The sequence below is a fragment of the Juglans regia genome, chromosome 5, assembly GCF_001411555.2.
Source record: "Juglans regia cultivar Chandler chromosome 5, Walnut 2.0, whole genome shotgun sequence".
Taxonomy (NCBI): Eukaryota; Viridiplantae; Streptophyta; class Magnoliopsida; order Fagales; family Juglandaceae; genus Juglans; species Juglans regia.
The window spans coordinates 7,566,583-7,589,561 of record NC_049905.1 but is presented as its reverse complement, the minus strand read 5'-3'; the positions used below and the strand labels follow the sequence as shown (position 1 = coordinate 7,589,561).

The following is a 22,979-nucleotide window of genomic DNA, read 5'->3' as shown; positions in this document are numbered from 1 at the left end:
TACACCAAATCCAGTCTGTTTTTCATATTGCTTGTAGAAGTACAACAACTCTTCCTCAGTTTTAAATGACATCCCCGGCCTTGAATCCATAACACCATCATTATCATTTCCATGACTGTTCAATGCTACTTTCTCAACCATCGATGGTATATCCTCAACCATTGATGGTACTTCCTCAACCAGTGCATTATCAGACTCCTGTAATATACCATGCACAAATCATTAGCAATGAAGGTATAAACGAAACCCAATGCAACAATTTGTAGTATACCTGATGTTGTTCAATGAACTCGTCTCCCACATTTGAGTTATCCTGACAAGTATTACTTTCAAAAGAAAATAATGATCGCCTAGTAGATGAGGTGGGTTCTATCATCTCCTTAGGATTACTTGAACATTCCGAATAGGGAATTGTAGGAGTAAAAGGATATGAAATTGCTGGTCTAAACGGTACTCTCGTTGGCTGTTGTAATTTACAATAAAAAATCATAAATGTAGCATTCACAAAGTGGATTTAAGCAAGCATAGAAACTTTCAAAACTTCTAAATCGTAAAATTTATCACCTCGTTTCTCCATGGACAAGGGTCAGCATTTGGACGAGGAGCAAACTGTGGAAAAAATGGTGGTGACATCATCACATGATAACCATGCATATAGCTATAAGCTGTCCAATCTGGATAATATAGTTTTATCCTAAAATAATATCGAATAATAATTTATCACTAAATTATAAATCACACAAATAACATGGCTTTTGAATGGAAAAATAATACTTGAGTGAATGCAGTAGTGTTGGTAGGCCTTGTGGCACTGTTGGTAGGCCTTGTGCTTTCTTCCCCTTTTTCCATCGACTTGTACACCAAAAATAGACCCACATATATGTAATATTTAATAATATTTAATAAGTAATGACCCAATTTCAAAAAATAAAAATAAAAATATTTGTGGATTTCAATCTACTAGACCCCATGTTCTAATTTCTGACCTAAAAAAAAAAATAAATGAATGTATATGTATGTCTATTTGTTATCCTGATTTCAGACCAAAATCTTAAATTCAAAAGCTTCAATGTGCATACCATTGACTATTACTCTAAATCAACCTATTTTTGTGAGATGGGACTCACATTTATTATCTAATATCATTATTATATAAATTAATATTGAAAAAAAATTTGGATCCACACACATTCAACAAATTTAATTCAAGCACTGGTTGAGAACATTCGGATTTGGGCAAAAAAGATTTCTTTAACATTTGGGTCACATTACCTCTGATGGATGTGGAGAAGTAGAGGAACACAAGTGGTGGAGGAACCTCGCGTGGGCTAGCTAGGCTGGGTTGGGTCTACGTTACCGATGGTGGTGGTGGTGGTGGTGGAGCTTAGGACGACGCCGGATTTCGAATGGCACAACGCAGAGAAGGTCAGACGGGTTGGGTGAGCGGCAAAACGAAATTGAATAGCTCCCGTATTTGGTTTCTGTCCAAATCGCATGGCATTTTGGCCAAATCATATTATGGGCATTTTAGTCATTTGAAATCTGTTGATATGTACTAAAAGACAAACAGTGTCGTGCACGGGCTTCCTCTTAGAGACTGTACCTAACACTTCCCAAAAAAGAAAAAGAAAGAACAGAGAGGGGGAGAAAGAGAGAGAACGACGGGGGAAGGGGAGAGGAGAGAAAGATAGAGTGGGATCAACTACATGCGAATGCAAAATGTATTTTACTAAGATGTCTATGTGGCAGTTTCTAATTGGTGAGCGTAAAAAAAATTACACATCCGACCAGCTGGGCGTTTCACCCTTAAATTTTTCAATTAGCTTTCAAGATTTTTCTGTTTTATTTTTTAAATCATTTAAATGATGTAAAATGTGTGCTTATACCAATTTGAAATTAGAATAAATTTTAACTAAATTTTTTTTTCCCGACATTTTAACAAAGATAAATAATAGATTTTTATAAAATGAAACATATAAAATGGCATTCTTTGAAGTAAGATTTAGATTTTATAAATATTTTTATTATAATATAGATCTAATATATGAAATAAATTTATATCAATCTAGCAATTTATTCTTATAAGACAGTTGTGCATTTAATAAATATATAAAAAATGGCTAAGTAAATAAATTAAGAAAAATGTTAGTTGAATCTATAAAAGTGATTGATAAAGATGACCGATTGATTTTTTTATTTATTTTTATTTTTTATTTACTTAATAGTTAAGAAATTGAATATTAATAAATTGATATTTTTTCTATTTTAAAATTTTAAAATTTTTTTTAAACATATATAAAAAAAAATGATTAAAGGAAAAAAAACATTTACACTTATAGATTGAATTATCGATTCCTGTAGCACTATTCATAAATTAATCGGTCCCAAAATTTTCGAGATTTATTTTATTTTACTTCAATTTGATTTGAGAAATTACTGTTGAATTTAAAAATAATTTATAAGGCGGGCTTGATGCAAGCCACTTCATAAAAAATAAGACCTATTAGAAAAAGCAAAATCTAATCCTATTTTTTCTGGTGGATTTCAATTTTTATAGAGAAATTTGTACAATCCAACCTTATTTCTCCGCCCATTATCAACGGTTTGTTTTAGAAAATTATAAATATTTTGAGAGTGATTCTGAATGAGAAATTAATTATAAAAAATTTTAAAATGATAAGTTATAAGTAAAAAAAAAAAAAAAAACTATTTTAAGAAAAAAAACAATTTTTATTAACAAGACTCCTTTTTTTACAAAACTTTTGCACAAAATTTATCTATTTAGTGTAATGGTCTAACCAAATTTAAAGAAATAAATATGGAATCATCTCTATTAAAATAGTCAAATACTAATAGCTTTATCTTCTAAAGAAATATTTTATTCTAAAATATTAGACTCAAATACTTTAATATTTCTCACGTTTTATTCTAAAATATATTTGTTTGATAATTAAGTTGAAGAAAAAAATTAGTTAAAAAATAATAATTTAAATAAAAATAAAATTATTAATTAATATATGATTAGTGTATGAATTTTTTTTTAAAATAATATTATTAAAAAATTAATATTATATTATTATTTTGATTTATCTAATATAAAGTTACGAGTTAAATCATTTTAAGTTTATAAAAAATATATACTTTTAAATAAATTTTAGAGATGCGACCTGTAACTTCTAAACACAATTTAGGACGATAAATTTTATTTTAGTTTTATAAAATATTTTAATTTTTAAAAAATATAAAAAAATCTAACCATATCATAACAAAATCAAATAAAAAAGTAACCCTGGTTAGTCCAAAATTGATTGGACAAAGGGTTAGAGTGGTGCCGGGTTTTGTTGGTCACGTGGCATTAATTATGCGCCTCCTGTCAATTTCAATGCCCAGATTACTACAATTGCTCGCCAGCCAGATCTTCCACGTGGAGCTACTTCTCTAGCTTTAGTTAGTTATTCATTCGTGGGCCCCTACTGAAACGTACTGTCCCGTCTGTCCATCTACACGTTGTCCACTCCCTTCTCGCCGCGTGTTTACCGAATCTTATGTTGATTATGTTCTCTTCATTTCTTGCTCTTATGTCTACTTGTAAGGTGTTGGGTAATCTCGACATTTCCGCACTGAATACAATCGGAATGGTAGTTTCAATTCAGAAGTCCACGATTACGCCACGTGTCCTTCGATGAGGGAACCGTCCCTCAGATATTCTATTTACACTCGACGATGGCGACATTCTGGCCCACATGTCAAAATCAAAACTGATACGTAGAACGATTTCATTGGACCACGCGAGCCAAAGGAATAAATTTACAATTTTTGAAAAATCTCGTACTCTACAATGATACACGTGGCAAACATCTAGACACCTCTATTATATCTTTATTTTTATGAACATTATAAAAAAATTTGTCAGGTAAAATGACTAGCCTAGCCTTGGTACAATATGCGTGTCGGAAAAGGGTGTTCACCTAACGAAGGTGTTTAGCTCCTACTGGACCACGTATCTTTGTACCCGACGCAGTTGATACACGCGTTTGCTATTAACGGTGGAGAGGAGAGAGAGAAGGAAGATCAACGGTCAATATCAGTTCGTTTAGGCGGAAGAGCACTTCGTCACGTACGCACAACAGTACGTGTCCGGGCTGCCCGAAAGAGTGACCGCCAGCTGTCCTTTGGCGACCAAACTCCTACGTAAGATTGAAAGGCCATGGAAGTGCTTTAAAAGCTTCCTCGTTAGCGCATTCTATTGTTTTGGATATTTCAAGATTTTTGCAACCACCAAGCTTATAGGTAGACCGGGATTCGTGGTTCGAATTAGAGGCTTTTGAGTCTCTCTCAAGAGTATTTGTTGGTTTTCTAGTTGGTGGTAGAAGCTGTAATTAATTTCATTGAGAATGGCAGAGATCTGCTGTGAACTGGCGAGTGAGAGCAGCGCATCGACCCCGTGCGAACAGAAATCTCGAACGGCGAGGCGGCGGAGAATGGAGATCAGACGGTTCAAATTTGTGTCCAGTGTGGCGTCACCAGTGACGGAGCATGCGCAAAAGCGTCAGAAGCTAGAGGTCTATAAGCCGTTGCTTTCTCGGGAGTGCGAGAACGCTGTGGAGAACTCCGCATTGGATGAGGAAAAACCACTGTTCCTGGTAGAAAACGGAAGATCCAAGACCAAAGAGATCTTAATTCCGAGTCAGTCTTCCAATCTTTCTATGTCGACGGTCTGTACCTCTCCGTCAGCCCCTGTGGTTCCAGAAGTTTGTGGGGAGTACCCGAAGTTCGGCGTTGCATCAGTGTGTGGCAGGCGGAGAGACATGGAGGACGCAGTGGCGATCCACCCTTCCTTCTGTCGCCGAGACCGTGAAACCTCCACTGAGTTGCATTATTTTGGTGTTTACGATGGCCATGGTTGCTATCATGTATGAATTGCCTCGCTTTTTGATATTTTTGGAAAAAAATAAAGAAAAAGACATTTATCTTCGATTTTTATTCGAAATATAATTGCTTTCTTCTTTTCTTTAGGTGGCGACAAAGTGTAGAGAGCGGTTGCATGAGCTAGTGAAGGAGCAGTTGGAGAGTAAGGAAGGTTCATCCACGGAGTGGAAGAGCGCGATGGAGCAAAGCTTCAGGCGAATGGACAAGGAGGCGATTGGGTGGAACGATAGCGTTTTGGCAGCCAAGTGCAAGTGCGAGCTTCAGTCGCCCGAGTGCGATGCTGTTGGATCTACTGCGGTTGTTGCCGTAATGACGCCTGAGAAGATCGTCGTCGCCAACTGCGGTGACTCCAGAGCCGTGCTTTGCCGCAACGGCAAGCCTGTTCCTCTCTCATCTGATCACAAGGTTAGCTTCGATCCGCTTCCTCTTAAAGTTTCATTTTTTCGGTTTTTCAATCCCCAATGGTAGCGTAAATTCTCTCTCACGCAAACTCAGCAGATTAACAGAAACAAACGATAGCTAGTGGTAACTATAATACTTCGGAAAGACTTACAATTGTTAATAAAATGGAATTGAAATTGTATGGTCTATTTTCGCTGAGGAAGATTCAAAACGGAAATCCGAAGACTAATATTGTTTAGCCTCCATTTGATTAGATCTGGTATTTTCTATTCGGAGACGAAGATGAAAAACATTCCCTTCCCAGTTCTTATTCAGTTTCTCGGTAACCAAACGGAACTTATGTGGCTTAAGCAGATTCTCATGAGTGAGTAACGTGATAAATGCGGATTTCACGCGTCTCCCCTTTGTAGTCAACTGTCAGATCACCTGATCAGAGGGTTAAACGTATTTAAGAATTAAAAGAATATGAAATTTTTTTGGAGTGCCATTGAATTGCAAGCTAAGAGTGATTTCTTTTGATAACAGCCGGACCGTCCAGATGAGCTGAAACGGATCGAGGCTGCGGGTGGTCGGGTTATTTACTGGGACGGCCCACGGGTTCACGGAGTTCTCGCCATGTCAAGAGCTATTGGTAAGCGCCGAGAGAAGAATACTCTATATTATATCGCTACTCAGCCAACGGTGCACCGTATTATAATATATGAATATGCTTATGGTCTCACTGTGTTAAACGTGTATGTTACCGCAGGTGATAACTACCTGAAGCCTTGCGTGAGCTGCGAGCCGGAGGTGACGATCACGGATCGGACGGCGGGGGACGAGTGTCTGATCCTGGCTAGCGACGGTCTGTGGGACGTGGTGTCCAACGAAATGGCGTGTGGGGTGGCGAGATTGTGCCTGAGAGGGAAGTCTCTGGCTCCACCGTGTTCGCCGTCTGGAGTGGCTGAAGTTTCCGGGTTCGAAAATTCCGATAAGGCGTGCTCGGAGGCGTCGACGTTGCTGACGAAGCTGGCCTTGGCCAGGCACAGTACAGACAACATCAGTGTCGTGGTGGTGGACCTCAGGAGAAGGGACACGTAGCGATATGCCATGAGTTGTCAACGGGTTGTCTTTAAGATTCTTTTAAAAAGAGTTTTTTGGCATTTGGGGTTGGCTTAGGGCATTTATGGTTTTTTTTTTTTAATTATTATATGTATTTAGGGTGAAGGAGTGGAAGAGACAGAGAACGTGGACAGAATGTTACATGTTGGAACAGAATATCAAGTGAATTTGATGAAACATCTATCAAATATTTTTTATATTTTTAAAAGATGAATGGATCTATAATCTATTAAATATTGTCAGTCATTTTGTGAATATTTTTTTTTTTAAGAATTGTTTTTTTTTTCTTCGACAAATTTACTGCATTAATAAAAATAAAGATTCTTACAAATTCAAAATATAAAATATAAAATACAACAAATCAAATTAAAGAGGGTCTTGCCATTATCAAAATTAAGTAAACTAGGAGGGATAGAGGAGAGGGGTATGCTCCCATAAAAATTGATGGAGGCAGTCCATTGTGATATATTATGTGTATCGATGAATTTTCTTCACGGATTTCATAGATTTTAGTAGGTGTAGCATATCTATAACAATGTTTTTTATTTTCCAATCTGAGTTTGGGACTTCTAGCAAGAGAGCATCTACTATCTGTTGGGAATCATCTTTAATGTGAATTTTCTTCAAGTTCCTACGGAAAGCTTCCTTAATACCTTCTAAAGTTGCTGAGGCTTCACCCACATTTAAGTTTGTGCTACATATGAAATTAGTGATCACAAAAATGGACTTTTACAAATTGTTGCAATGATACTTCCATGTGTTCTAACAGCAACATCAAACTGCAATAGATGACAACCTTCCATTTCTTTTTGTGTGCTGTTGAGAGGGAACCACGATCTTGCAACCCATGCTGATTTGTGCTTCAATAATTGATTGTTGACTAATTCAATAAGGTTACAGGGCAAATGAATAATGGCTTCATAGATGACTCAATTTCTTAAATACCAGATGTTGTCCATGGTTATGAAGTGCTAATTTTAAGATTACTCAAAAAATTGTAGGGAATTTATTTAAAGAAAGAAAGCAATGGGGAGTGTACTTTGGGAATTGGATGTCATTATTAGTAATAATATTATTTGAGTAATATTAAATAAGTCATAAGTTATATAAGACTAGTTTATTTTCTAAAAAAAGAGTAAGATTTATTGTTAAAAAATTAATTTTTTTATATAAATTTTATATTTACTTAATTTTTTAAAAAAATTACGCGATATTCATATATTTTATAATTATAAATATTATTTTTTGTGAAAGAAATTTTCTTAGTGTTTTTTATCTTATAATTAAAAAAGATAGATACATAAAATAAGAACTACGAAAATATATAAAATTAGGAAAAATATAATATATATAATTATTTATATAATTAAGATTGTGCAAGTATCGTTAGTTTAAAATTGGTCAACTTTGAAATCAACAAATATCATCTATAGTTTAGGATACAATTTTCTTTCCTATTATTATAAGGAGTGATGCCTATCTAATTCTGAAAAATGTAATCTAGGCCTTGAAAATTGTGATCTTACAATTTTCTTACCTATTATTTTAAAGACTGATACCTATAGAGTTCTGAAAAGAAAAATGTAACCTAGCTTTGAAACTTGTGATCGGTTACGATTTTCAAAATTTTATAGATGGAAGAAAAGCATGGAAGAAAGAATTACTTGCATGAAAAATGATATTTATAGTTTTAATATAGGTAAGTTCTACGAATTCATTTTAAAAAAAATGATTAAATATAAAATTTATATAAAAAGATATTTTATTAATAGTAGATCCCATCATTTTTTAAAAAGTGCGTAAGACTTATACACTCTAGCCGGTATATAAAACTATTCTTCCTAATATGTGGATAAACTTGTATAGTTTTAAGGCCTATTTTGATTTCACAAATTATTGAAACCATCTCATCCCATCTCATCATCCAAATATCATTCAAATACAAATATTTTTCAATTTCAAATTTTTAATTTTTTCATCTAATCCTTTTTAACTTTATAATTTTTTTTCTCAACCTTTTTTCTCTCTTTTTCCAAAATTTCATAAAAATTTTAACTCAAACTATTTTACTATTATTCCACATATTTCTATAACCCAATGAGGTTTAAGTCTCTTTTAAGTGTACTAAATTAATAATATATATTTTATTCACATCCTCTTTTGACCTCATGACTTCAAACAAAAATTTAGCCTACTGCAGTCCAGTCCATCCGATGCCCCATTTTCTATTATGTTTATGTTTTTTCGAACCGATGATCTTGATGAAGAGAATACGGATCTCTCCAAAAAAAATCTCAAGATAACAAATCGCAGTGCACCTTCAGCTTTCACCGCCTCTAGCTAGGGGTGTTATCCACCCCCGCCCCCGCCCCCGCCCTCGCCTCTGCATGGGTGGGGGTGGGGAACTTTTCCCCGTACCTCGCCCCTGTCCATGCGAGGGTGGGGTATCCAATCCGCTACTCGGAGTGCGGGGGTGGAACTCCATCCCTCTGCCCCTACTTCGGCCTAGTTCAATTATTAGGGCCCAAAACGACCCATGATCTATTTTTGGGTCATTTTGATACCAGAATTTAACTCAAAAAATAAATTATATAAATATAATTATTAACTATATACTAAATTTCAACTAATACTATTAAGTATTAACTAATAATCATCACTAAGGTACTAAGCTATTACAAATTTACAATTATACAAATTAAAAGAACTAATAAACTATTACAAATTGTACTATTTACTATTGTAGCAACTTTACAATTAATTGTAAATTAACAAAATTATAATATTTCAAATTTGATCAATTTGGGGTGGGGGGTGAGTTCACTGAAACTGAATTGTGTCGACTGCTATGAGACTGAGAATGGAGATCATAAAAGTTATAAAACCTGTAATATTAATAAGTCAAAAATAAAACAAATTAGAATTATAAAGTTATAAATATGAAACAAAAATTTAAAATACAAAATATTAAAAGTACTAACTAAGATGAGATTGGATCATTGTGATGAAGATGAGCAAAGATCATTGGGTCCTTGGGATTAGGATTCGACATATGTATGTTGAGAATATAAAAACTAAAAAATATATAAGCAAAATAATTAGATACTAAAATATTATATAAAATTATAAATGTAAAAAATAATTGAGAGACAAATTGTGCAAATCATGGCAATGGTGGATCCAATACACACAAAGTCATACTCTATCAGAAGTAGTCGTAGACGCCGTCTCATGTATCACTATAACAATTAAATTTAAAATTAATACCGATTAAATAAAAATAAATAAATTAAAGTAAAAAAAACCCATCATTTCATGCCTTTATATATATATAATTTTATTTATATATATATATATATTATATAAGCAGGGCAGGGCGGGGGTAACCTCTATCCCACCCTCGTCCCCGCTTTGGGTACCAAATGCGAGCAGGGCCACCTACCCCCCACATCTGGCAGACAGGATAATCTACCCCACCATATGGGGGCGAGGTAGATGGGGGGCAAGGCCCTGCTGCCCCTACCTCCAGCGATGGCTTCATAGCTGTGCAAACTGTAAAAAATCGTCATTTAAGACGACGCCTTCTTTGTAGGGTATGGGTGGAGAAGTGGGTACGTTTGGGTGGTGAAAATACTTGAGAAGTGTTTAGAATGTTTGTGAATAGTTATGAGTAGAGATTGAAGTGAGTTTGTGAGTCCCATTGAGAGTATTTTGAATTGTTTGGATGTGTGAAGTATGTTGAGTTGTTAACTTTTAGGTAGGTAGTTGAAAAATGTGTGAGTCCCATAAATATTATAGTGATTTTATTTTTAGTAATAAATATTATAATGATTTTATTATAGTGATTTTTTAATATTAATAAATATTGTAGTGATTTTATTTTATTTTTAATTTATATATAATAGTGATAAATATTATAATGATTTTATTTATATATATATAATAGTGATAAATATTATAGTGATTTTATTTTTTATTTATATATTTTAGTGATTTTATTTTTTATTTATATATTATAGCGATTTTATTTTTTTATTTATATGTTATAACAATTTTATTTCTTATTTATATATAATAGTGATAAATATTTTTTATTTATATATTATAGTGATTTTATTTTTTATTTATATATTTTAGTGATTTTATTTTTTATTTATATATTAAAATGATTTTATTTTTTATTTATATTTTATAGTGATTTTATTTTATTTATATTTAATAGTGATAAATATTATAGTGATTTTATTTTTTATTTATATATAATAGTGATAAGAGTATTATAGAATATTTGTGAATAATTATGAGTAGAGATTGAAGTAGGTTTGTGAGTCCCATTGAGAGTATTTTAAGTTGTTTGGCATATGAAGTATTTTTAAAAGTACAAGAATACTTAGAAAGTGTTGAGAATACTCTAGTACCCAAACAAAGCCTTATATTTAGTCCTACGACCCACTTATTTTCTTCATTTTAGCAATGTAGTTGTTGTAATGAAGTGTTTGTTGGAAAACTCCGCCTCATCCCCGTGTATCTCGTCTCCTTATCTGATATATTTACTTGGCTATAAAAAAAAAAAAATTAATAAAAAAACACAGGAAACAAATAGCTTGGAGCTATTGCAATTGGGGGAACAAAAAGAGGAGGGAACATATCATCATAGTCATGTCAACAAATCCAGGGAATGGGGCCGAAGAGAGATGGAAATCGAAAGCAGGGATGCTTAGAACACGGAACCAAAGACAAAAAAGTACAATGCTTTGTGGCTTCGGCCATGGCTGGGGAAGAAAAGAAAAAGCAAACCAGTTTGATCAACACCATCCAGAGAAAAGAATAGAGTGACAGCCATGAACGTCCAATCCAAACTTTTTACATGTCCCAGCAATTATCAAGTCATGTTGGATGCCAAAAAGGGATCTAATTCTTTGACAGATACGTAAATCCTATCAACAGAGATTCAGAGAAAATCGAAACACCCCAAGAAGAGAAAAAAATGCTCCACAATTGGTGATTTAACAAGAGAGGAATTATGAAATGAAAACAGCTTTTTAACATTTCAATGATTTTGGAAATAATCTCTTAAGAATTGCATGTATTATAGGAGGGGGGGGGGGGACCCACCCCTGTCCACTCCGCCCTTGTCCCACAACCCCCCCTGCCTCTCCTAATATAAAAATTAAAACTATATAAATATTTATTAAATAAATATATTGTATATAGATATATACAACTTGTTGAAAACTTGAAATTATATTCAAGTTACTAGATTGTCTTAGCCTCCTAGGCCACTCTTATATAAGAAACCAAGACAATATGATAATCATACTTGAGCAATGTGAGACTTAATATTCTAATAAGTTTAAATTCTTTTTGTATTTATAAATTTTAATATAATTTAAATTATATTATAATTTGGGTCTAAAATTTTTGTTTAGACCAAAAAATAATTTTTAGACTCAATGGATTGTGGCTTGGGCGGGGGGGCGGTTTTGATCCCCCCCCCCCAGCACCGGGGCGGGGGGCCCTGCCTCTGCCTCTCAAGGGCGGGGTTGCAAAACCCCTACCCCGCATGGTGCAGAGTGGGGTGCGGAGAAGGGCCCACCCCACCCCGCACCATGCAGATATCACCACTAATGTATTATGTCCTAAAGACATGAACCAGTAGGTAATATGAAGTTCCATATTACCAGCTTCGGCACCACCCTCGATCGCCTAAAAGAAAAATGGCCACCGAGCATTTACATTTTAGGAAGTCTGACAGTCGGGCAGTTAACATCCCCCATGATCCAACAGGAAATTATTAACCGAGTCACTTGAGGGAGTAAATAATATGAAATTAGCTACCCACAGAAAAAAAATGGATATCTATCTTGATCTAGCAGGACAAAAAAGAAAGATATATGCAGAATAAGCTCTCCACTGATTCCACATAATGTCACACTGTAAACAAAAAGCAATCTAACACAAAAAGGTGGTTTCACATGAGATGAGGCAGGGACAAAACAAGACCTCTAAGATGGCCTTTAAATGAGGAAGCAACATCTTGATGCCCGGTTATTTAAAAAGAAATTTGTCACTTTTGCTTGCTTCCATCTTCAATTCCACCATTCTTCAGAGCTTTTAACTTTCTGTAACCTTTATCAGTTCCAAATACCCTGAGAAATCATACAGAAGAGGCATCACATATGGTCAGTATACTTAAACGCTCTACTCTAGGTGTTCATTACTATGAATGAACAGAATAAGCATTAAGCACCAAAACCCAACAGGAAAAGCATGTAAGAGTCTTCTAGGCCAATCCAATCTGCTCCTTAATTACAATCTGAAACCAAGTTGCATTACAGAGGAAAATGGAAATGACAATAAACCAGGAGAAAAAAATGACATTAGATAAAGAACATGTCACCATCACACTTGTACCCGCTACCCAGTTCTCTCTATGTTTATGCAGACACCTTTTCCATGATACATTGATAGTCTTTGTCCACATCAAAGAGAAACGACTACAAACAAAGAGGAAGCAACATTTGGTGCATCGGTACTCATCTTATAATAAGCATCAGATTATGGGAAGGCAATGAACATAAAAGGCAATCTTTACCAAAGAGACTTGGGATCACCAACTGAAGCATGGAGAGAACATATTTAATACCTGATTCGTAACTCTTACCAAATGCTACCCAGCACTATGAAAATTGTGTGCAATTCAACAGAAAATTTAACATGGTTAATCCAAGATGTGGTAAGTAGGTAAAACCATACATGATTGATTGACTACTTATCAGAGATAATCCTAGTATTTGTAACAAAATCATCCAAGACAGAAGGTCTTGGACAACAATGTTCACATGTATTTTCGTGCATACATGCAAACAATGAAGGCAAACATAATTTAGGCCTTCCCTACCCTTGCACAACCCTTTTCGACAAGAGACCTTTGGACCACCATGTGCCTGTGTACTTTGGTGCATACAGTTTTGTGCAAGGAAGTTGTCACTGTGCATTAGTAGCATTTCCCAGTTACAGAGAATAACACCTTGCCAAATCCCTTTTTGGTTTTATATTTTACAAGAAACTTATCGTGAAAGCAAAGAAGGTCCAGTTATTCTATATCAAGCAAGATCAATTCATAGAACTAGAAATATGATGCCACAGACCATATTCTAGATGCCACAAATGGTTGCAGATATCTAAACAAAATCACAATTTAGCAAGAAAAATGGTCGAGGACTTGAACTCATCCAGACCACTATTTGATCCTCCATGTAACAATTTTTTTTGGAGGGGGGGCAATGGGAGGGTAAATACACTTTCCACCTCCGACAAACAACATGTTTTACACATTGCACCCTAGGCTACCAAAATTGACATATTGCACGGCCTAATAAAAGTCCAAGTCACAGGACTTATACTTCAAAAGGACTAGTTAATGTTATAACTGAATCCCTTTGGAATCATTATAGACAGCAAGAATTTCTCCCTCCCATGCAATACGCATTTACCACCCTCTTATACTCAATCCAAGGTTCTTGCCAAGCAATTTTTTTAAGGATATTTTTTTTTTTTTGATCAGTAAAAAGTAAATTATCATTAATATGAATGAAGATAGGTAAGGCCTATGTACACAGGGAGTATACAATAGAAAACACCTAAATACATTCTTCAAAAACTATATTAGAGCTAGGAACTCATGTACACTGTTTCCATTAAGAACAATGGCTGAAAACCATAATAGTAAAGTGTGTAGAAAAAAATTCTGAAGCTCCTCCATCGATCGCTCCCTATCTTCAAAGCAGCGTGCGTTCCTTTCCAACCAAATACACCACATAATGCACAGCGGGATCATCTTCCAAGCTGCAGCTACTTGTGTACAACCTTTTAGACCCTTCCAACAAGCAAGCAAGTCCACCACCTTTGCCGGCATAACCCATGCGACATCTACCCTACGAAATATTCCATTCCACAACTCTCTCGTCACCTCACAATGCAGTAATAGATGGTCCACTGATTCTCCATTTTTTTTGCACAAATAACACCAGTCCGTTACTATGAGTCCCCTCTTTCTTAAATTATCCGTGGTTAGAATTTTTCCAAGTGCCGCAGTCCACACAAAAAAAGCCACTTTGGAAGGTACGCGTGACTTCCAAATACTTTTCCACGGAAAATATTCATTACCTTGTGATACCAGAATTTTATAGTATGTCTTGACTGAGAACTTCTTGCTGTCTTTGCCCCTCCATTGTAGCCTATCATCTTGTGTCGTTAATCTTTCTGAGGAATATATCATGCTAAAAAATTCTGAAACAATAGACAGCTCCCAATCATGATTAGCTCGAGTGAATAAAATGTTCCACTGAAAAGAGTCTTGGGCAGTCACACATAGATCCGCTATAGAAGCCTCCCTGTTAGTCGCAATATTATATAGAGCTGGAAAGGCTCTCTCCAAAGAACGCTCTCCACACCAAACATTCTGCCAAAACTTGATGCGAGTGCCCTGACCAACTACAAATCTAACATTATTTTCAAAGCACTGACATCCCCCCCTTATATATCTCCATAGACCCACACCATACCCCCCCTTACTTCATTAGTGCACCATCCCCCCCAAGCACCTCCATGTCTCGAAACTACCACTTCCTTCCATAATGACTCCCCTTCTTCTTGATACCTCCATAACCATTTTCCCAAAAGGGCTTTATTGAAAGTCCTCAAATTGCGCACACCTAAACCACCACTCGAAACTAGAGAGCAAACTTTGTTCCAACTAGCAAGATGGAATTTAGTTTCTTCCCCCAGACCATCCCACAAGAACTCCCGGAATAATTTCTCGATACGATGCACCACCCCTACCGGCAACGGGAATAATGATAAGAAATAAGTTGGTAGATTGGATAAAGTGCTATTGATCAAAGTGAGCCGCCCTCCCTTCGATAAATACAACCGTTTCCATCCTGCCAATCGTTTCTCTATTCTCTCAATAACCCCTTCCCATATACCTCTAGCTTTGAAAGTGGCACCCAAAGGAAGACCCAAATATTTCATTGGCAAAGAACCCACTACGCACCCCAACGTTTCTGCTAGTGTACTGATATGAGGCACCACTCCTACCGCCACCATCTCGGATTTGCCCAAATTGACCTTTAGACCTGTCACCGCCTCGAAGCACAACAAGAGTGCCCTTAAGGCTTGTATTTGATCCACCTCCGCTTCACACAAGAGAAGTGTATCATCTGCAAATAAAAGATGTGATATCATGACAGAGCCAAAAGTACCATTGCCTGCCACAAAACCCGCTATATAGCCTCCTTCAACAGCTGCCTTCACCATCCGGCCTAGTGCCTCCATAACAATAACGAAAAGAAATGGAGACAACGGATGCCCTTGCCTCAGACCGCGTGAACTACAAAAGAAACCCACCGGATTACCATTAACAAGCACTGAGAAACGCACAGTAGTTATGCAATATCGTATCCATGAGATCCACTTGTTACCGAAACCACATCTCCCAAGTAGGTAAAGGAGGAAATCCCAGTTTACATGATCATAGGCTTTTTCCATATCCAACTTACAAAGTATGTCTGATTTACCTTCCTTTAACCTCTGATCTAGACACTCATTAGCAATAAGAACTGAATCAAGTATTTGCCTCCCCCGTACAAAGGCATTTTGAGACTTTGAAATGATTTGTTCCATAACCACACTTAAACGATTAGCCAGCACTTTTGAAATAATTTTATAAATCCCACTCACTAAACTAATGGGACGAAAATCTTCAATTTCCAGCACTCCCTGTTTCTTCGGAACAAGAGCTATGAACGTTGCATTGAAGCATTTTTCGAATTTTTGGAAAGCATGGAATTCAGAAAAGACCCGCATAACATCACATTTCACTATCTCCCAACAATGTTGAAAAAACCCCATCGAAAACCCATCCGGTCCAGGTGCTTTGTCTTTGGCCATGCTACTAATGATCTTCTGTACCTCTTCTTCTTCAAAAGATCTTTCCAACCAACTTGCACTTTGCATGTCAATGGACTGAAAAGGCAAACCATCGAGCTTTGGCCTCCAACCAGTTGGCTCTGTTAGCAGATTCTCATAGTAGTTCACAATATGATGCTCTAAATCAGTAGGAGAAGATAGAACTTGATTACCTGACTGAAGGGACTCAATAGTGTTGTTACGCCTATGAGAATTGGCCACTCTATGAAAAAATTTCGTACATTTATCTCCTTCTTTTAACCAAAGAGCCCTGGATTTTTGGCGCCACGATGTTTCCTCCATCAACAAGACCCTCTCTAATTCAGTCACCACTACCATTTTCCGTAATAGTGCCTCTTCCGAAGCATTTCCCCTTAACGCCTGTTCCTCCAAGACCTGAAGCTCCTCTAATAGACTAGTTTTCTGATTTTCAATATTGCCAAAAACTTCTATGTTCCATCTCCTTAAATCTTGCTTTAATGCCTTAAGTTTCCCAGCGAGAATGAAACTAGGGATACCCGAGAACTGATAAGAAGACCACCAAGAACGAACTTTCTCAACAAAGCCATCCACTGCTAACCACATATTTTCGAACTTGAAATACTGACGACCCCTATTAATACCTCCACAATCTAACATAATTGGGAAATGGTCCGAGCAAACCCGGGCCAACCTCTTCTGATACCGCTCCGAATAGTGGGTTTCCCAAGAGGGAGAAACAAGAAACCTATCAAGTCTTGACCACCCCCTATTATTAGACCATGTGAACTCCCCCCCTGCAAGGGGAAGATCCATAAGATTCAGATCAAACATGAACTCGGAGAACTCTTCCATTGCTATTGAGTGGCCATTATTCCCTGATCACTCGCTTGGAAAACGAATGATATTGAAATCCCCACCCATACACCACGGCACATCCCAAAGATGATATACACCCGCTAACTCCTCCCACAACCTTCTTCTTTCTCTATAACGATTTGGTCCATAAATGCCTGCAAATGCCCATTCCCACCCATCAATTACATTTCTAAATAAACAAGCCACCGAGCAAGTCCCAACACACTCCTCCATCACCTCCACAATTCTTTTATCCCACATCAAGAGCACCCCCCCAGAAGCTCCTTCCGAAGCCAAATATGACCATCCCACATAAGGACATCCCCAAATACTACGAATAAGACTTCGCTCAACATATCTTAATTTTGTTTCTTGAAGGCACACTATATCCACCTTCCACATTCTCAACAAAGTTTTTATGCGGGCGCGTTTGATGCGCTCATTAAGCCCCCTCACGTTCCAAGATAGAATTTTAGGTTTCATGGACAATGGTCATACCTCTCCCTTTCGTTCTATCCCTACTACAACTACCCTCCTTCCCTTCATAATTTATAGAACATTGTAATCTTTTAAGCTCCCTTTCTCTCTTACTCTCTTCAATGGCTATAATGAGAGCCCAAAACTGCTCTTCAAAACCTGTACAAGACACCCCAGTACATAATTGCAATTCATCCACTTTCTTGAGAACCCAATCAGGGATAATGTCAGAATTGGGGCTAGGAGGAAGCATTCTTAATGGTTCAGCCTCTCTATTATCCATGCAATCCCCTTCACAAAACCCCAACTGCATATTAATACCTTCTAAACTTGCTTCTCCATCACTATTTGAACCAACTACTTCATTAACCTTTGAATTTGAAGGATATTAAAACAAGGATTATATTGATGATACAAACAGGCATAGCCTAAGTACACAGGACTTATATAAGTGCGACACCTAAGCATGAGAACACCTTGCAATTTTGTTGTAGGTAGCACAGCTCAAGTCTCACACTTAGATTGACTTTGATACCATTTGTAGCAATCCAAGGAAAGTCCAACCATATCTCAAAGGGCTAATAATGGGTTTTTATTAGTAGAAGACTAGTTAATGTTACAATTGGAGTCCATTGGAATCATTCTAAGCTGCAAGATCCACTCATTCTTAACGAATGTGAGATCCCTTCACCACCCTTAACCAATGCAGGATACTCTCACAACCTTGGCTCGAGACAATAGACAGTGGTCTAACCAAACAATACAAATGTGCCAATGCTTTAAGCAGTGTGGAAAATAAATAAGACTTACCAGTCCATGTAAGTAAAAGTTGACGAGTAGTTGCCAGACTTGGTATAAAGCAAACGGTGGTGATAGTCATGAAAATCGGCCCTGGAAAATAATGGATCAAACATTTCTGGATAAAAGGTAAGGAAAATGATATTTGGGCCCCTCAAAGTTACCGCTCGGGTATTTTAATTTTTTTTTTCCTTAATGGTTAAAGAAGTGACTATTAATGAAGTTGTGTATTTTTTTTCTTAATGGTTAAGGATGTTTAAAAAATGTTTAAAAGAAAATGAAAAAAAAAATTTGAAATGCACTAGGGGGCATGCCCAGCAGTACATGCTGGGCAGCCCCCTAGCATTGTCCAAAAGGTAATTATGGGAATTAGTCAGATGCTACGAAACCACCAAGAGGGAAAACCTACACACTTACCCCCCATACAAAGGCAAGAAGTTTGAGAGGCTCCATGGAAAATGGTACCCACAATGTGCCTCAACTGTCTCCAATACTCTCAGTACCATCCATAACCACAGAGTCATCAAATGGGGTCCAGTGATAGCAGGACCAATAATGGTCGCAAAGCCAAGGAACAGTATCTCAGCAGGGTGAGCATATTCCGAAGTCAGTCCAAAAGGTGTAGCATATCTGTACAAGTTAGTAAGCCCATAAGAGCAACCAATAAGCACCTAACAAAAAAGATTGTTTTTTTTTTTATAAGTAAGATAGTTTTCAAAGAAAATTCAAAAGATTGTTATAGACCTAAACACTTGATAAAGCACTTATAGCTTGCACTTACTCATGATGAACACTGTGAACATATTTGTACATCCATTTTGTATGCAGAACCCGGTGTCCCCAATAGAACACAAAATCCTCAAGGATGAAGTAAAATATTATCTGTGTTAAAACTACATTCCTGCAGAACCAAAAGCAGGGATCTTACTGGCTGTACTTTAGACAAGATGGAAATGTTACTGTCCAAGGAAAATATTGATGAAGGCCATACATATAATACTATGGCCTCGTTTGTTTTTACAGTTCATTTCAACTCATCTCATCTAATCATTACAACTTTTCCAAATTCTCATACAAAATAAAATACAAACAATTCAAACTTTTTCAAATCTCAAAACAAAAATAATATTAAAAAAATATATTCTAACAATATTTTATTCAACTTTCAACTATCATCTCATCTCAAAAAACAAATGAGGCCTATATATCAGTGTATATATCTCAGAAACAAAGCTTTAGTATATAAAGAACCTGAAAATACCAGGACGGCAATGGAAGACTACTTCGCATGCCCATGTATTTGAAGACAGGATATGAGATGATCATCACTGGAAGATTGACACCAAAATGATAAAGCAGCAGACGAGTAACGCATTTCTCCTGAGCTGCTGGACTGTTATTCTTTGTCTGTATAGAAATATAAAACCCTAAATGACATAAATTCAACAAGATGGAGAAACAAATTGAGTATCTTTACCATGTACCGGTTAGTGGCAGCAATAAAAATTGCAAATAGAAAAGTTTGGGTATTCAATTGCAGAGGACACAACATGGATAATATGTCCTTAAAGCCACTATCTATATATTAATGGTGTTTGTAATGCTAACGCTAACAAACATATATACTTCTATGAAAAAAGCCCAGTCAAGTAAAACAAACAAACTACAATTACATACTTAAGATATATATGAATATATCTATATGGGTTCTAATACCATAGAAACCTACAGACATCTTATGCAAAAGCCCAGTCCAGTAAATCAAACATATAAACATCAATATACGTTGTATGGAAGTACCAAAAAATGACACGACGATTTTCAATAAGAGGGGTTATTCCCTATGATAAGGGTCGCACATCGAAATCCTTAGCAGCTTGAAGACACTGGTGAACTCTTGACAAGACTAAAAACATACTGAAAAAGAAAGAAAGCAAGCATCTTGCCATGCATACCATGTTTGGTCGTTAACTGGTTAGACATTAAGAAGAACACCACAGAATAGATAAAAGCAAAGTTTATGACTCGAAAACAACACTTTTTTATAAGTACTCGAAAACAATACACTGTCAGAAGAACCTCCATAAGAGTATCATTGTAAGAGAAAGGCAAACATTGAACTTTCATAGCTACCTTCACAGAATAAGAAGAACAATAACACAATTCTATTGCAGAAAATGAACACTGCCCGATATGGCAGCAAGTTATTGGTACATGCATTAATTGTGCACTGGAATCTTTTACTAATGTTCTTTCTGCCAAATATATCTAATGCTCTGGTAAGAATAAAGTTAGTCACCATTTCAGGATTCAGCTTCAAAAAATATGAAATTACTGAATTTCTTCAAGAGTAATGACAAGGAAAAAAAACCAGACCTGAATTTTGTATTTGCTCAGCCAACCTGCCCTCTCAAGATATATGAAAGGAAGTCCAGATAAGAAAAAAACACTTTCATGGAGAAAGAAACTTCCAAGACATGCCAGTTGAAAGTCACTGAAATGTGTGATCAGATACTGCATCGCCAAAATAAAATAAATAGTAGAGATTTAAACTAAAAGCTCATAACAAATAAGACTACAAGCGCATGAAGAGAACAGAATTTAATGTCCATAGCTTGAATAATCATCATTCCGCAACTCAACGTTGGTGAAATCAGACACAATTCCCTTTGACAATCGAAATTCCAGAAAAATTCTGAGCGTTCATACTGATGAATGGTTCAAATGAACACTAACTAGCTTATTAAAATAAAATAAAAAAAAATCATTTTAAAAATAAAAAGGGAGAAGCACATAATTCCACATCCTTGAAGCCCATAGAGTACTATGCCACCAATACAACTAACTGATTCTTGTGTCTAAGCCTTGGACCAACGACTTCATAGGCGTGAGAATTAAAATGAACACGTTTGGCATATTAAAAAAAAGTGTAACATCCATCGTCAACGTGGCTAACATCTTGAACATTCTCCATGCATTTTTCTTAGAAGAAGGAAACATTACAAAAAAAGAAATGATGTGCGCTCAGATAAACTACTATAATTTCTTCTTTTTATTTTTATAACTAACTGTTTCAAACTTCTTCAATTCCTAAAGGGGCAACAGAGTCTGTGATGCAGCTCAGCTAAAAGTCTTCCGGTCGGGGCCCATAAGCTTAAACTTCTTAAAACCTTGATGCACAGGGTTCTAGATTCTACATTTATCTGTCCAAATAACTTCGTGTATAGGGTTTCGAAATAAAAGCAGTGTATTACAAACGCCGTTTGACCACGTAGGTACATATAGCTATCAAATAAACCGCGCTCGCAATGTCACAATCCTTGACCAAAACAACAAGAAAACAAAAGAAAAGAGACAAAAGAAAACCCAGAACCCAAATCTTGCAAGGCTAAAACTAGGATTTTCGAAACATTACTAAAACAAGGAATCAAGACAAACCCATGATTTGACCTGCATTATAAAACTAACAATACCCATCAAAAGAAAATAAATCTAGGGCAAGAATTATCAAATACAACTGAAGATAAAACAGAAAAAGTTGGCCAAATTGCCACATAAAGGTTATAAAATGCAGTACCAGCCACCCATATTCGATGATCGAAGCCATTGCAAGCTTGGAGACTAAAAACTTGATCTTTTGCAAAGAGCAATGCGACAAATATTCTAGAGAGAGAGATAGAGAGTGTGTGCCGAATGCTTCAGTAACGAGGAGGCATATGACGGAGCAACCCACGAGAAGAGACCGACTGCCAAAGGGAATCTGGCCCCTTGCTTTGGAATATGTGTTTAAAACAGGAATCGGTGGTGGCAAAGAGAGATACGTATTCGTGCAAATCATTGCTAACTTGAGTTACTCACTTGGTTGGACCACCTGACGAGTCCAAAAAAGTGTTTTTGAACATGCTTTTGGATTCAGATGCTACTTTTTAATTATCTGAAATTGAATTATAAAAAGAAATATTTTTTTTTATATTTTTTAAGGTGAGATTCACTTATTTTATAAAATGATTGTTCGAGATTTATCTATTTGAAACTTGTTTATAAAAAAAGTGAAACTTATACATTCTAAAATATAAATATAATTTATCATTTATCAATCCAAATCATGAAGATATATATAAAGCTATGTTATTTTTATAATATATATATATATATATACCTCTAATTGATGCAAGTGTAATTTACAGCTTAGAAAAAGATAAAAATGTATTCAAAAGGCCAAAAAAGGTGAGGGGAGATGGCATGTTGATTGTACGCTTTTTAAAGTTGGCAGATGAAGATGCCATCCAGCTTATAGAGGTATGTATAAGGGATTCGGCGATGATCCTCGTGCTTACGTTTGAAAATCACTTTTGGCCCTTTGGGTACATGGCATTTTGACACGTGTCTAGAAGTGATAGTTAGTATATTTTTGTAATGACCGAATTAATTAAAAAAATAATAATACTATAGGGTGTAAATTT

At 36.0% G+C, this 22,979-nt stretch overlaps 2 protein-coding genes across 3 annotated transcripts; one reads left to right on the top strand and one right to left on the bottom strand.

Moving 5' to 3' along the window:
• Positions 1 to 4,242: 4,242 nt before the first annotated feature.
• On the top strand, positions 4,243 to 6,666 carry LOC109017805 (probable protein phosphatase 2C 24). The gene is made up of 4 exons (XM_018999997.2): positions 4,243 to 4,913; positions 5,017 to 5,334; positions 5,857 to 5,962; positions 6,080 to 6,666. The coding sequence occupies exons 1-4, from the start codon at positions 4,395 to 4,397 to the stop codon at positions 6,409 to 6,411; spliced, it is 1,275 nt and encodes a 424-aa protein (XP_018855542.2). The 5' UTR covers positions 4,243 to 4,394; the 3' UTR covers positions 6,412 to 6,666.
• A 5,662-nt stretch (positions 6,667 to 12,328) lies between these two features.
• LOC108995763 (methylsterol monooxygenase 2-2) lies at positions 12,329 to 22,304 on the bottom strand. 2 transcript variants are annotated; one of them, XM_035690378.1, is made up of 8 exons: positions 22,094 to 22,304; positions 20,893 to 21,030; positions 19,778 to 19,923; positions 19,298 to 19,417; positions 18,934 to 19,146; positions 18,529 to 18,609; positions 12,833 to 12,929; positions 12,329 to 12,581 (listed from the first exon to the last, which is right to left on the bottom strand). In XM_035690378.1, exons 1-8 carry the CDS (start codon positions 22,121 to 22,123, stop codon positions 12,567 to 12,569), a joined length of 840 nt encoding a protein of 279 aa, XP_035546271.1. In that variant the 5' UTR covers positions 22,124 to 22,304; the 3' UTR covers positions 12,329 to 12,566. The 2 variants fall into 2 exon arrangements, with proteins under 2 accessions (XP_035546271.1, XP_035546272.1); XM_035690379.1 differs by lacking the exon at positions 12,833 to 12,929 and having other exon boundaries at positions 22,094 to 22,301.
• Between the last annotated feature and the right edge of the window lie 675 nt (positions 22,305 to 22,979).